At 38.9% G+C, this 15024-nt stretch overlaps 1 protein-coding gene across 7 annotated transcripts in view; it reads right to left on the reverse strand.

Annotated features, from left to right (window-relative positions):
- Nucleotides 1–15024, reverse strand: part of SLC25A27 (solute carrier family 25 member 27) — a 29098-nt gene that overhangs the window by 12343 nt on the left and 1731 nt on the right. For all 7 annotated transcript variants that reach the window (XR_011504955.1, XR_011504956.1, XR_011504957.1 and 4 more), the window contains exons 2-6: nucleotides 13456–13647; nucleotides 11561–11645; nucleotides 8603–8725; nucleotides 6019–6131; nucleotides 3420–3504 (exon numbers count right to left, since the gene is read on the reverse strand). Coding sequence is in view for 3 of the 7 variants with exons in the window: in XM_014837508.3 (XP_014692994.1) it covers nucleotides 3420–3504; nucleotides 6019–6131; nucleotides 8603–8725; nucleotides 11561–11645; nucleotides 13456–13647 (598 nt within the window). In the remaining 4 variants the exon portion in view is untranslated. The remainder of the gene's footprint in view (nucleotides 1–3419; nucleotides 3505–6018; nucleotides 6132–8602; nucleotides 8726–11560; nucleotides 11646–13455; nucleotides 13648–15024) is intronic.

The raw sequence follows: 15024 nt of genomic DNA on the forward strand, positions 1-15024 counted from the left end.
GTGCGTAACTCTTCTTGGGTCTCTGTCCACATAATAGCCATTGGCTATGTGGAAAGAACTTATTGTTTCCCCATGTATATTCCAGTAGATGCAGACTACTGCTCTTTTTATCTTCTTTCCTGTTTGTCCAGATTCTTTCAAAGTTGAATTTTTATATCACTGATTTTAATACAACTTCATATTTTCACACAGAAATGTCTCAACTAACATATAATTCACCTAAATTCTCAAACTATCTACCAGAAACAACATACAAAACAACATAATCAAGAGGTAAGGGAGAGCAAAGAAATAGGATAGAAACAGTTACACAGCTTTCCTCTCTTTGTCCAAAAGAAGGACACACCAAATTTTTACTTATTCATTTGCATCAGAGAGGCCAGGTACCAGCTCAGCTTCACACATAAGTGGCAAGAGTAGAAACTACTTCTACCAGAGTGTTAATATTAATGAATTCTATGTTTAAAATGTGGGTATCCCTCACAATGGGCTAGCAGAGATTTTTTTTTTTTTTTTTTGCAGGGAAAGATTCGCCCTGAGCTAATGTCTGTTGCCAAACTTCTTTTTTTTTTTTCCTCCCCAAAGCCCCAGTGCATGGTTGTATATCTTGGTTGAAAGTCCTTCTAGCTCTTCTATGTGAGCTGCCACCACTGCATGGCAACTGACAGATGGGTGGTATAGTTCTGCGACAAGGAAGTGGACCCCAGCCCGCTGAAGCAGTGATGGCACTGAACTTTAACTACTAGACCATCAGGGCTGGCTCTAGAGAATTTTTTTTAAGCCATATCCTAACCACATCAAGGACGCCCTTCAGCAGCTGTGGGCCCCACATGGCACACAAAGACTTTAGGATGCAACTGCCAATGGCCTCATCTTCTCATCAAATTGTTTTGAGGACATAGTGTGAACTGATTAGACTTCTTTAAAAAATAAATATTAAAAGAGAGCAAATAATGTATCAAGGAGACCTCAAGCAAGATGGTATATAGAGCCAAAGTGAGAAGATGGAGGAATAAAAGTATCATGGATTTTGCCAAGCTGCTGGGGTTGTAGTGGATGTTGCTGCTTTTTGCTATAGACTTTTCTCGCTCCTGGCTAGTAACACCCCACAATGAAGCCCAGGACACAGCTAAAGTGATAACGGACAGAGACTGATCGTGCAAGGTCTTCAGTTCTCTGCAGGGGACCAAATGGCTAGCTGCAAGACTGGTTTCAAACATTCCGCCAGTACTGTGTCGGAATCAGCGATGCTCTTCAGGATCAACTAAATAATCACGCTCATGGATCATCTTCGCACAATGTAAATGAACCTTTTGCACAGTTTTACCTCTTAATAGCCTCATGATTTAAAAAGAAAAAGGGGATTATCCTGATCTTTCTGTTCTATCTCATTTCCTGACCATTAATGCAACTCCTCACCTTTCCTCTGCTTCCCTTATTAACATCCCTGCCACCTGCCTCCCATCCCACTAAACTCCTGGTCAGTCCCCTACTGCTCCTGCTCTGCTGCAGGACTTCACTCTACTTCTATCATTTTTTTTAATTGTAAAATACACATAGCACACAATTTACCATTTTAACTACCTTATGTGTACAGATCAGTGCTTATACCATTTTTATTCTTCTTCTTCATATCAAACTCATTTTTCCTCAGATGTTGAGAGTCATATAAAGCTCTCTGATTGGACGGCTGCAGTCCCCTTCAAGCCTCCATGAGCATCCGTTTTATCTTAGGCCCCAGCATCCAGAACCTCCAGGGCACACAGCACTGTCTACTGACATCTTTACATAATCACTTAGATTTGAGTTCATGGTTAGCTACTTTTGAGCTGCCTCGTATACCACACATACTCAAACCGACCCATTTTAACACCTGATTCAGTGGTGGTGCTCAAAAATGAACCAAAGTCCAATCATCCCATTTTCTCAAAACCTGAGTTAGAGAGCAATAAGACTAAGTTATTTCCAATAAGGGCTGGAATATAGTGACGGGAAATCCTACATCTTTAAAAAAAAAGACAGATCTATTATGTGGAGTAGTGTACATTGGGCAGATTTACATCTGCCAGGAATCTTAGGTTAGAACTGTGGCATTTCAAAGAACATTTGGGTAGAAAGACAATGAAAAAGAAACAGAGGTAATATCACTGTGCGACTACTGGATGGGCCTGAATATCCTGCTCCTAGAGTAGATCATAACACTGGAACAGACAAGCGTCTTGAAAGATGAGAATGTCTCACAAGATGACTTGACTGGGTGAAAACCGGGGAGGAAAGTCTCACAGGAAGAGCAAAGAGCATGAACAAAGATAGCGGAGGAAAGAAGGTAAGGGTAGGTACAGAGATAACACTAATGTTTATAGGGAAGGAGGTAAAAAATGGAAGGAGGCCTAAAATCTTCAGTTTTCTCACTGAAAGGGGAGGCCAGACTTTTGGCTAGAGAAAGACTGGTGTAGCTTATAAACACACCTGGTAAGAGTTTGGAATGGGAAAGGGCGGTGAGCAAAGACTATAAAAAGATCGCTTCAGCAGCACTGAAGACAACACTTATTTTAAAAGAGGAGGAATGGAGAAAAACTACTCTAGAAATATTAAGTTAAGGTGAACCTGAAGTTAGGAATCTTTTATATCTATATGTTTCCAAATATCATTGATTTGACACTATTAATATACTTTTGGGATTGTCTAAACAGCATAAAGCGTTCTAGAATTTGGAAACGAGATCAGAAGCTAAATAAAACCACAATAATGTTAAGGACACTAGATATCGATGAAGTAACTCACTCGAATGGATAATCTGAAATTGTGTTGCAAAGAGATTAAGGTACTGCTCCTCCCTGAGATGCTCTTCTTCCTGTCTCTTTCTGTCAAGAGCCACAGCCCTTCAAAACACCTAATTCCATCTCCTCCGTAGGCCTTCCAAGTGATTATTTTAATCCCTCCTCTGAACTCTACAGGAACTAGTCACTTTCTTTGGGCATTTACTGTACAGTGTTTTTATACTTGCTTTGTTTTCCCGCTTGGTAAATTCCCCAGGAAGGAGTTGGGTTTACCTTTTGTACCTACTGCAGGGCCTTGCACAGTGCCCTTAACATGAAAGATGCTCAAACATATCTGCTGAACTGAGTTGGAGAAGCGATCATCAGAATCTGACCCTGGGATGGCCCCATCAAGGTACAAATATTTAGGGAGATTGAATCTGAAACATTCTGCAGCTCTGTCCCTTTCTTCCCCATTTTAACTGCAACAAACTTTAAGAAAGTTCCTCTTTATAAATGTACTATCACCTTTCTCTAAGCGTGATATCACTAGATTCCCAATCAAAAGAGACAAAAAGTTAGAATTTATGCCAAATACGGAAGAAAAGATGATATAGAAAGAAAAAAAAAAGAAAGAGTTAAACTAAAACAATCACTTACCTTGATAAACCATGAGTCATGATATTGTCCTCAAGTGGTGTATTCAATACCAAGTAGTGTTTCACTGTATCATAAGTGGTTAAATCTGGCAACAGAAAGAAAAAGAAGGCTTAAATATTCATTCATTCAACAATGAATGTCTTGTGACAAGAATATGCTAGGCTTGGAGCAGGAATGTGCACAAGGATGAAAGATATCATTCTTGTTCTCAAGCAGAGGAGAGCAGAGCCACAGATGGAGGGGGAGGAAAAGAGGAAGAGAGACAGACACTCAATTATATCACTGGAACATCTGAACGCAGCTATGCCTAAAGTCGGCCCAACCCCTGGGCTTCTCAGTAATAGAGCTGGTAAATTCCTTTTTTAGCCTGAGTTAGGTTGAGTTAAGCTTCTGTCACTTATAGACAAAAGGTCCTGACAACTTTTCTACACTAAGCTTTTTATACTTTTTTCTAATGACAATGAGAGCTGTTGAAGAGTTTTAAATAGGGGAGTGATATATCACAATACTGGAGTTTTATAAAGATGACCAACACTGAAATATAGGGAAGTGAATTGTAAAGAGGCAAGAATGGATAGGTAGATTTGATCATTCACCATATATTTGAGTGTCCATCGTGTGGTAGGCATTATTCCACACACTTGGGAAAGAGCCATGGACAAAATGAACAAAATCCCCATTCTCTGTTGAGAGTGAGACAATAAACAAGTAAACCACATGGCATTTCAGATGGGAGTAACTGCCCTGGAAACAAATAAGGCAAGGGAAGGGGATAGGGAGTAACAGAGGGTGGGAAGATGGGTATACATGAATTTTAAAAAGGGTGACCAGGGAAGGCCTCTCGATAACTTTTGAGCAGAGACCTAAAGCAAGCCTGAGAAAACAAACCTTGGCAGATATTGCAGAGAAAGTGTCCCAGGCTAAAGGACAGTGTGCATTACAACCCTGAGGCAAAAGTCATCTCGGTATGTTGGGGGAACAGCCAGAAGACTGGTCTAACAAAAGCAAAGCCAGCAAGGGTCAGAGATGGAGAAGAAGAGCCGAGCCAGGGGAGGCTTCTGAGCAGGAGGGACTGGCCTGGTTACTCCGACAAGGATCACTCTGGCTGTTGTGTTTGGAGCAGACTACAGGGAGGCAAGGCAGATGGGCTGAAGACTGCTGCAGCCATTCTGGTGAGAGATGAGGATGCTTGGACAAGGTTGTTGTGGAGCGCTGGTCAGATTCTGGTTACGTTTTGAAGGCAGAAGCAACAGGATTAGCCAGCAGATTGAACATGGAGCGAAAGAAAGGAATCAAAGATGAGTTGAAGGTTTTGAGTTTGAACAATTGGAAGGACAGAGCTGCCATTTATGGAGATGGTGAAAATAAGAATTGACTAATTTAAAAATTTTTAAAATAAAATGGTAGGCCCTGGTGACCTTGATAAGAGCAGTTTCAGAGGCACAGTGGGACAAAACGGCTGTGGGGTAAATATGGGGAGACGAGTGAGGAGGCTTTTGTAGTGGTCCAACAAGAGGAGATAGATAACACTTTGAGGAAGGAGTGGCTCCAGGGATGAAGAGAAGTAGACGAATTTGACATATACCCGGGAGATAGAATCGGCTGGACTTGGTGACTGATTGGCTATAAAGAGTAAGTGAAAGGAAAGAGATGAAAATCACGCCTAGGTTTCTGGGTTGTCCCAATGACAAAATGGTGATATCATGCTTTGAGACTGGGAAGAACAGAGAAAGAAGTGGTTTGATAAATGAGTTTGGTTTGGACACATTCAAAGCAATATATTTCAAATAACCAAATGAAGATGCTGAGTAAATAGCTGGAACTTAGGTAAGAAAATCTGAGCTGCAACAGATTTTGAAGCAATGAATGAGAAACTACAATCAGAAAAGTTTCCTGACAATCGAAATACCTGCCAATATGATGCAGTGGACATGGATGGACTGAAATAGCAAAACAGAAAATAAATTTACTTCCTTTTATGTTTAAGTGACATATTACTATAACCCTCAAAAATGCTATTTATTAATTTCTTAGAATCATATAATTTTAGTCTTAGAGAGGACTCTTTCATTCATTAATTCATTCATCAAATGTCTATTGACTATGTACGAGGGACTGGGAAAATAAAGATCAATAAGACACAGTCCTTGCCTTCAGGGGTCTCACAATCTAGTGGAGGAGAAGGCAATGAAATGAGGTACAAGCAATAACAGGGATAAGCACAGAGAACCCCAGAAACACATAAAAGGGCATCTAACACAACATGACTAGGGAGGGGTGGTTGTGGGAAGTTCAGCAAAAATACACTGATGGAGAAGACACTTTAGCTGAGTATTAAAAGATCTGCAGAAGAAAACTAAACAGAAGAAGAGGGTGAGGACAGAGTGTACTGAGATGAAGAACGGTTTGGTATGTGCAGGCACAGAATAAAGGAAAATGCTCTAGGGAAAATATTCAATTGTGATATTACAACATAAAGGAAGACTCAGCAGTTTATAATATTAAAAACAACAAAAATTTTCATTTTCCCTGATATAGGTGCTTAGAATTATGATTAAGGCAATTAGGACTTCTCAGAATTCAATAAAGTTTCCATTACCTCCCATATTCACCAGCGCTGCTCTTTGTATATTGGGTACCCAGCCTGCCCAAAGCCCACGTATTCCTCCTTCAGCTAAGATTTTTGCAAATGCATGATGCACGCCACGAAATCTAAGGAAAATAACAATGAAATGTGAAAACTCTATGCATTCCTATATATGGAATGCAATTGGACAAGCTTCACCTATAGCTGTTAGGATGTGAAGTAAAATAACATGTTTATCCAGAATTGTTATTAATTGAAGCAATCCACATAAGTCTAATTTCCAGGTAAATTTAATAATCCTTTAGAAAAAAGGCCAACATTTGATTTAAGCATTTTTTTATGGAAATCTTTATAAACTATGTCATCTTCTTATCCTCTCAGGTTATTGAACAGATTAAAACTTCTTTCTTGACATTTTACATCATCGGTGCAAATATTAACTAAACGAGGGAACAGTAATCATCAGATAACTGAGTTCAATTTACTAGCATCATGGGAGACTGGCAAATTGTGTAATTTCACCAAACAACGACATTAAAAAACATTGATACTCACATAGTCTCAAAAAAGAACTATTTTTAGACCAAAAAGTAGGAAAGAGAATCTCATAATAAGAGTTCTTAAAATTGAATACTTTTGGCTTAAGAAAGTTTACTATCTTATCCTTATTTTTCTGTACACAGATAAGAAATGGTGCTGAATCACGAGCCAAATCTGGAAACCTCTGGTATAAAATAAAGCTCTGGGTTTTTTTCGCTTTGTTTTTGCTGAGGAAGATTAGCCCTGAGTTAACATCTGAGCCAATCTTCCTCTACTTATCTATATGGGTCACTGCCACAGCATAGCTGACAGGTGGTGTAGGTCTGGGCCTGGGATCTGTACCCATGAACCTGGGCTGCTGAAGTGGAGCATGCTGAACTTAACCACTAGGCCACAGGGCCAGCCCTAAAAGTCTGGGTTTTATATAGTCAGAAATACCTGGAGTCAAATGTCATCTTTACCACTTAGAAGCTGTGTAGCTTTTACTCAGGCATTATGCTCTCTCAGTCTCTCCAAAAATATAATATGACACATTTATTGGGCATGCATTATTGTTACTATGCTACATGGGAAGTTATGCTTATAAAAGATGGTCACTGTAGCTAAAATTTATTGTGCACTTATTAAATGCCAAACTTTTTATATAGGTAAGATACAATTTAGTCCTGAAAGCTCTGTGAAGTGTGAATTGTTATTCCAATTTACATCTGAAACTGAGGCTTAGAGTGTTTAGGAACTTGACTAGGGTTACAGAGCTAAAATGTGGTCGGGGCTGGATTTGAATCCAAGGTTGTCTGATCTCAAGGTTCATGTTCTTTACAACAACAGTAAATGTTTTTTACTACTACATCAAACCAAAAATTTCCAACATTAGAGACAAAGAGAGGGGGAAAAATGGAGGTGATCAGTTAAAAGCTCAGATATTTCTAGGTCCCAATAGTTAGTTCTCTCCATGTATCCAACCAGGGCAACATCACTTCTCCCTGCTACTTAGTAACTAGAAGTTGTTACGAGATGACAAAATGGACCCTGGGATTCTGTAACCTACTTGCTCAGACAGAGTGATACCCTTTTCTCCTCTGTGGTGCACGTTCTCTCCCTGTTTCAAAGGCTGCAGGGGAGCCCTGACTGCCACAGCCCAACCTCATTTTCCACTGAGTCAGCTAGAGGAGCAGCAGTCTGTGGTGAGCTCCCAAAGGAGGCCCCAAACTCCCCCGCCCCTCTGGCCAGCAGCACACCTGCAGTGTTCAGAGCGGCAGATCCTTTGTACTTAGCTCAGAGCATCCTGTACTTTTCCTCTTTCCTGGGAGAGTCTATCTATCTGTGAGATTTTGCCCCTTTCCCAGGCAAAACTGGCTAAGCAGTATTTTAATAAATTGTTGGACGTGAAGCCTTTGAAGACAGGCAGACTTTGATAATATAAGGTAATGCAACAGGAGGCTTTCATATCACAAAGTCATGATTTAAAAAAAAAAGTCCTTAAATTTGGGAAAAAGAGGAGGAGTGGGATCAGACAGGGAGTGGCAACAATTTGCAAGGTCAACCTTGCTATTTTCCTTCCTTGCTATTTTTCCTGCAGGGAAAAAGGGAAAGCTTTTAGGCAGCTTATGAGCCAAGCAGTCTAACTGTCATGCAAAGCTTTTGAATGGCTCCTTTTAAAGATGAAGAAACAGAGACTAGAAATGTTAAGTGACTTCCACAACACCAAGCCACAATGGCAAAATTGGGATTCACATACGGGCAATTTTTAACTGTCAGCTTCTTTATGTCAAGCTGTAACAGAAGACCAGTCTAGCTGCCTTGGCTGGGAAAAGCAGCAAAGAGCTATGCACACGTACGATTTGTCTGGCAGAGAACATGTGCACCTTATCCTGCAAAGAAAAGGGCTATCTCAGCTCTCCTCATAATGAATATAACTTCTGAATTAAAAGGCAGAATTACTGTCTCGGTTTTACTGAATGTTAGATTACAAAAGTGCCTAAGTCACTAGGTAAATGTTCCAAACAAGGTGGTGGCAAAGGGGAAAGGAAAGGTCCCAGTTAAATGGAGATCTTACCGCAGCGGTTTTCCTTCAAGTTTCCTTTTTCCTTCCATTTGCATCTGAACCTTTACTAGGTCAGTTGGGTTGGCTAAAAATTGGCCAACAACACCAGCCATCATCCCTCCAATCACTGATTTCCTAATTGTAAAAGGAGATACACTTTTTAAAGGTTACCATTAATTTCACAAATTTTGTAGCAAACAGTACCGAGCTGGTATAGCCCTGCATAAGAGATTAGGACAGAGTGAAGAAAAGGAGAGATCCAAAAAAAAATCAGAGAGGAAAGTAGATGGCTTGTCTGTTTACTGATGGGAAGGTTAAAAGACCACGGAGAGTTGAAATTAAAATCTGAAGTTTCAGGGGCTAACATGGCCTGAAATTCAAACCAAGGGCAGTAGCTTCAAAGATACAAACATCTGAACTGGTAATTTAACTGCAGTTTAATTCTGACCACATGGGGAGGAAAACAGCATAGATGTAATAATCAGTCTAACAGACAAAGGCTGGTAAGTAAAATTTTATAAACTACTATTTTAGTAATTTTCAAAAAAGGGAGTTTGAAAACTTTCCTCTCTTTGAAGAAACTCTTTCTGTCTCTAGACTCTTCCTTCTCCTCATCTCCCAGAGCCAACGGTGGTCAAGTTTTGACTCTTCTATTTAAACATGCTTTGAATCCATCCTTTTCTCTCCTTCCCAGCTGCTCTTGTCTCAGGCCAGCTCCAATCTCTTAACTCGATTATTCCCATAGTCTCTTGGGGCAAAAGGGGCATTTTCGTTCTTTTTACCCTAAAACAATACTTGAAGAGGTACAAAGGGGTATGGAGTAAAAAGGGTCCCTCTCCCCAGTTTGCTCCCCTCTGAAGCAACCACAGGGACTAGTTTCTTATGCCTTTGTAGAGATAATAATAAGCATTCACTGAGTTTATGTCAGGCACTGACACGTTTCAAGCATTTTAAAAAATATCATTTAATTCTCATGTCAACCCTGACATTAGTACGATTGTTATTTCCTTTTTATAGATGAGGAAACTGAAGCATAAAGTGGTTAAATGACAGCTCAAATCACACAACTAGTGAGTGGTACAGCAGCCAAGATGTAACCCCAGGAGTCTGAATGCACCGCCCACAGTCTTAAATACTAAGTTACAATCAATAGTTTGTGCACACACAAACGTGTATGTCTAAATATTCCTTTTTAAAAGCACAAATGTAGAACGCCAGGTTGTATACAGTTCTGCACTTCAATTTTTTCCCTAATAGCATATCTTAAAGCTTACCCCTATCAGTTCACGTAGAGCTGTCTCATTTTGAAAAATAGTTTCATAGCATTCCATTTTATGGATACACCATAATTTATAGAGCTGGCATAACTTCTCACTAAGAAATCTGAACATTTACATGACATTTGATAGATCCTGCCTAACTGCTTTCCAAAGAACTTGCATCAGTTCACACTCCCCCCACAACATAGGAGGGTGTGCCTGTCTCTCCTCACGATGATGAGCACAGGACATTATCATTGTGTTTTCTCTCTCAGAACTTTATAACCACTACTTCCTCTGTAAGTGTTACATAATTCTAATTGTTTAGGCATCTGCCTATATTACTGTGAGCTCAGCGATGGCAGGCACCATGTCTTTTTCATTACTATAGCCTCAGTACTAAGTACTGGACTGGCACGCCATAATCATTCAATAAACACTATTCACTGAATGGATGGTTCTGAGTGGCTCAAAGGACACCAAGCCAGTCTACCCTGAGAGGTGACTCCACAGTGAAATATTTCCTTTGAACTCGTTACCTGTACCTTTCCCTTCTGGAGGGAATTACAAAACGCAAAGACTGTCAGTCTATTCCATCATTAACTCCAGGAAAGCAATTAGTGTAACTTAGTACATTACAATTTTTAAAAAACAGGGCCAAGACAGTTTGCCCGCAAGGTGAAATTCTGCTTATTGCATTTTTTTTCATGGTTGTGACTTGGAATTTTTTAGCACAGAAAACATACTACAGACATCTTTATATGTTAGTCATATAAAACCTACCTCATTCTTTCAAAGCTGTGTTATGTGTCCCTGTATAAATATATCATAATTTATCTAACTACTTCCAAATTGATATTTAAATTAAAAAAAAAATTGCTATTAACAACACTCCTACAGTCAATATCTTTGCGTGTGTTTCTTCATGCACAGGTACAAGTATTTCTGAATGATTATAATCATAAAGGAGGAGTTTCTGGGTCAAAGGATCACACATTAAATTTTAACAGGAACTTTATGCTCCAAAAGGCTATAGTAACTTACATTCTCATTAACAGTTTAATGTCTAAAAGATAATTTTAATTAATTTCCCTGATTACTGGTAAGGTTGAACATTTTTATATGTTTAATGAACATTTGTATTTTTTCTTTTATGAATTGCCTATTGATATCCTTTCCCCATTTTTCCTTTGTGTTCTTTATATATGTTTTATTGGTTTATAGGAGTTCTATGTGTATTCTTTATAACAACCTATTTTTCTCTGTTTCTGTTACATATGTTATAAGTGGTATGCACTTATATTCATCATTTCATCTAATCCCACAAAAACAAAAGCCTGATGGTAGATATTACTTCTACAGCTAGGAAAACTGAAGACAAAAAAAGGTGAAGTGGTTTAACTAGACTGCACAGCAGCCGAGCAGGAATTTGAGCCAATTTCTGTGTGACTCTAAAGCCCGGGATTTCTCAGTAGGAGGAGGAAAAAAGAAGTTGCTCTTTAAGAATTCTTTTAATATTAAAGTATTAAATAATATATACAAATATACACAATTTAATATGCATAGGTACATGAATGTTTGTACAAATTGTGCAGAAGCTGCTCAATTATTTAGACTTATATTGCAATTATTTACTATTTTATACAAATCTAATAGATAAACATCAGGGCCTTAGGGGCAATCGTATATTATTTTCAAAACAAAAACTCACCAAAGGGGATAATGCTTATCTTCAGTTTTGCCAAACACGACTTCACGGAGATGTTCATATGTGACCATTCGACCTCCAGAGTACACTGTGTAAACAGATTAGTACAAAGGTGAACTCAGCTATCTGTTTAACAAAACGAGAGGACACTCTGACCTGGCCAGTCAGTCTCTCCAGCTGTGTGTTTCTCTCATGCACCCTGTGCTTCTGACACGTGGGCTTCTTGATGTTTCTCCAAATGTGTCATGCCTTTTTTTTTTTAAGCCTCAGGCCTTCTCACGTGTCTGGTCTTTCTTGAGTGGATTCTCCCTTCTCTGCTTTGCTAACTCCTCCTAGTCTTTCAAAACTCAACTCAAAGAACAGGTTTTCCAAAGTGCTCTCCGACCTTTCCTCCAGTTTTCCACACTGACACTGCACCTGCCATGCTTCTCCCCTGTTTCCCCAGCACCACCCAAGCATACATCTAAGATGGCATTTATCATATTGATTAGAGATTAACTTGATTTTCTTGCTCATCTTTCCATCACATCATGGGCTTTGTAAGGCAGGTTTTGTGTGTTTTCGTTACTCTATATGCCCTAGTACAGAGCTTGCTACCTAGCAGACATTTTCATCCAATAAACACGCTTAACTTCACTGGATAATTTATTATTTTAAGGTAATTTTTCAGTGAAGTCTCAAACATGAAGTGAACTTTAACTGTAGAACTATACATAGTGGTCAACAAAATACAAATGAAAAGAAGTGAAACTCAAAACGATCATGGGAAGCAAAGGAGAAAATGTAAAAAAAGGATGGAAAATAAAAATCATGAAAATCAGTACATGGTATTCGTATAGAGAACTTTTCTTGATATTTCAGGAAGTTCGATAAAGTATTTTAAATATTCAAAAACATATGAAGTACCACGACAGTAACAGTCACTGTGCACACTTCTGGATAGTTCTTGATGAAAACACTCTAACTCATCTGAAGAACTGAAGATTTAAAAATAATCAGCCAGTACATATTAGTACTGGGCACTTTTCTGATCAAGGGTCCCTATGTACTTGAGGAAACACTCTGAATATAAAGGAGACAAATTCTACACCAGCCCTACCTCCTTTTGAAGCCAACTTTATGTTCTCCTGTCCACAAACTAAAAACCCAACAAGTTCTGTCTGTGTGAATGCCACTCTGGAAGCAGAGCAGAAAAGTGTTCTTATTGGCTTAGTGTAGTTATGACTATTTTCCTTTAAGACTGACTAAGGAGTCACATGGCTGGTTAGGGAGTCTGAGAGCGACCCACCAGCACTGCATTTCCTCTACTGCCAGAGGTGGGTTAGACAGTCATTCCTGCCCTCTTTCAGAATAGCCTGGTCTCTAATGTATCAAGACAGAGACTGGGGAGACGTGGCATTGTGGTCAAGTATATTTTAATTTTCAAAGAACACAGAAAAATTAAAATTTTGCATGTAAAGTTTCTAAAGTGGAGAAAAACATCAATTATTCGTACGTTTCTTAAACTTTTAAAAAACTTTTTATTACGAAAATTTTCAAACATACAGAAATGCAGAGAAAATAATATGACTCCTTCTATATTTCTCACTGAGATTTATCCATTGCTAACATTTTTGCCATATTTGCTTCATTCTTTTTTTGTCTTAATTATTTTAAAGTACATTACAGACATCATGACAGTTCATCCCTAAATACTTTTGTATGCATTTCTAAACATTTAAGGCAATACTTCCTTAATAACAATTGGTAGTTAATTTTCTTCAACTTAAGAAACTATATATTCATTTATCACATTCATAGAAAAATCTAGGTGGTGTTTGGATACAGCTAAACAGAAAAGCAGAGGAGACAAATACAGAACTCACAACAAACTTACCAGCTAGAATCAAGATAAATACCTATGTGTCTGTAAATGGCGGGGGTCACTCCTTGCCAAAGCTTTCGAAAGCCTTCCTCTTGGACAATCCCTAGGGCCGTGCGCACCATGCCCCTGTAGGGAGCAGAGTCTCTTGCACTGTCTCCCAGCCGAGCAAGGGCAGCTTCTCCTTGCATTTGGAGTCGAGTTTTTGTGAGATCGAGGGGAAAGGTTGCTAATAAACACACAAACAAAAAACCATAGGACTAATATTTTAATCACCACAAGATCAGTAATTCTCAAATTTTACAACACATCAGATTCAACTAAGGAAATTTTTTAAGATTACAGATTTCCTAGCCCCATACCTATGGATTCTCAGTAGGTTGATGTGGGTTTACAAATCAGTTGATTCTTCTGCACTCCCAAATTTAAGAATCACTGTGCCAGAGCACCCCAGATCACCACGAACAAAAGTGACAAGCCTTGGAGTTTTGGGGTTTTTTTTAAAGATTGGCACCTGAGCTAACATCTGTTGCCAATCTTCTTCACTTTTTTTTTCTTCTTCTCAAACCCCCCAGGACACAGTTGTAGATTCTAGTTGTGAGTACCTCTGGTTATGCTACGTGGGACACTGCCTCAGCATGGCCTGATGAGCAGTGCCATGTCTGCGTCCATAATTCGAACTGGCGAAACCCTGGGCTGCTAAAGTGGAGCACACAAACTTACCACTTGGCCACAGGGCCGGCTCTGCCTTGGGGTTTTTTAATTCAGAAATTTCAGTCTAAAATCTACTTTAATCCTTAGTTTTTGCTTTCCAATGGGAATAATTTCAGGTATCCATATTCTGTGATGTCCCCTTGACTGCAACCATGCTTAAGGTCCAGTGTGACTTTTAGAATACTGTACTACTTACAGTAGGTTCTTAATTAAGTTCCAGAGGAAGCTGAATTCTATAATTTCATGAGTGATAGTCACATGCACATGAATCACTGACCTGATGTTTGAAATATAAGATGTAATATGGAGTTTATAATGTCTTTTATATACAGAGAGTGGCATGGTCAATATTTTTTCGATTAAGGCAAAGACTTAGTTGTTTTCCCACCACTGCTAAGTTTTATGCAAGCTTTCCTTACAAGTACCAACTATACTTGAAACATTTTTTTCTAATGATTATATTCTGAATTAGAGATAGACAATTTTATCTCAAAACAGAGTGAAGCTAACTGGCCCACACAAGGAAGTTCAAGCTCATACTTTATACACACAATGTCCCGCATAACTGAAATAACTAGATTCAGACAAGTTCGCGAACATTACTGACATTACATAAGTCTTTTCAATGACCACTACCTGACACAAAACTATAGCTACACCTTTCCAAGAGAAAACAGAGTCAGGGCAAGAGAATATTAAATCTTACCACTGGTCTTTGCAAGACTTACTATCTTGCTGATAGTTTCCTAAAACAGAAGTAGTTTTCAAATAGAGAATTCGAGCAATGCTTTATCAAGATATGAAACCAGAAAAGTCTTAAGATATAGGAGCCTCCATATTAGCATAGGTTATGCTTCTCGAAATAAGTTTGGTTTTCTTGCTGGTTACTTAA

Source organism: Equus asinus, chromosome 8 (genome assembly GCF_041296235.1).
Source record: "Equus asinus isolate D_3611 breed Donkey chromosome 8, EquAss-T2T_v2, whole genome shotgun sequence".
Lineage (NCBI taxonomy): Eukaryota > Metazoa > Chordata > Mammalia > Perissodactyla > Equidae > Equus > Equus asinus.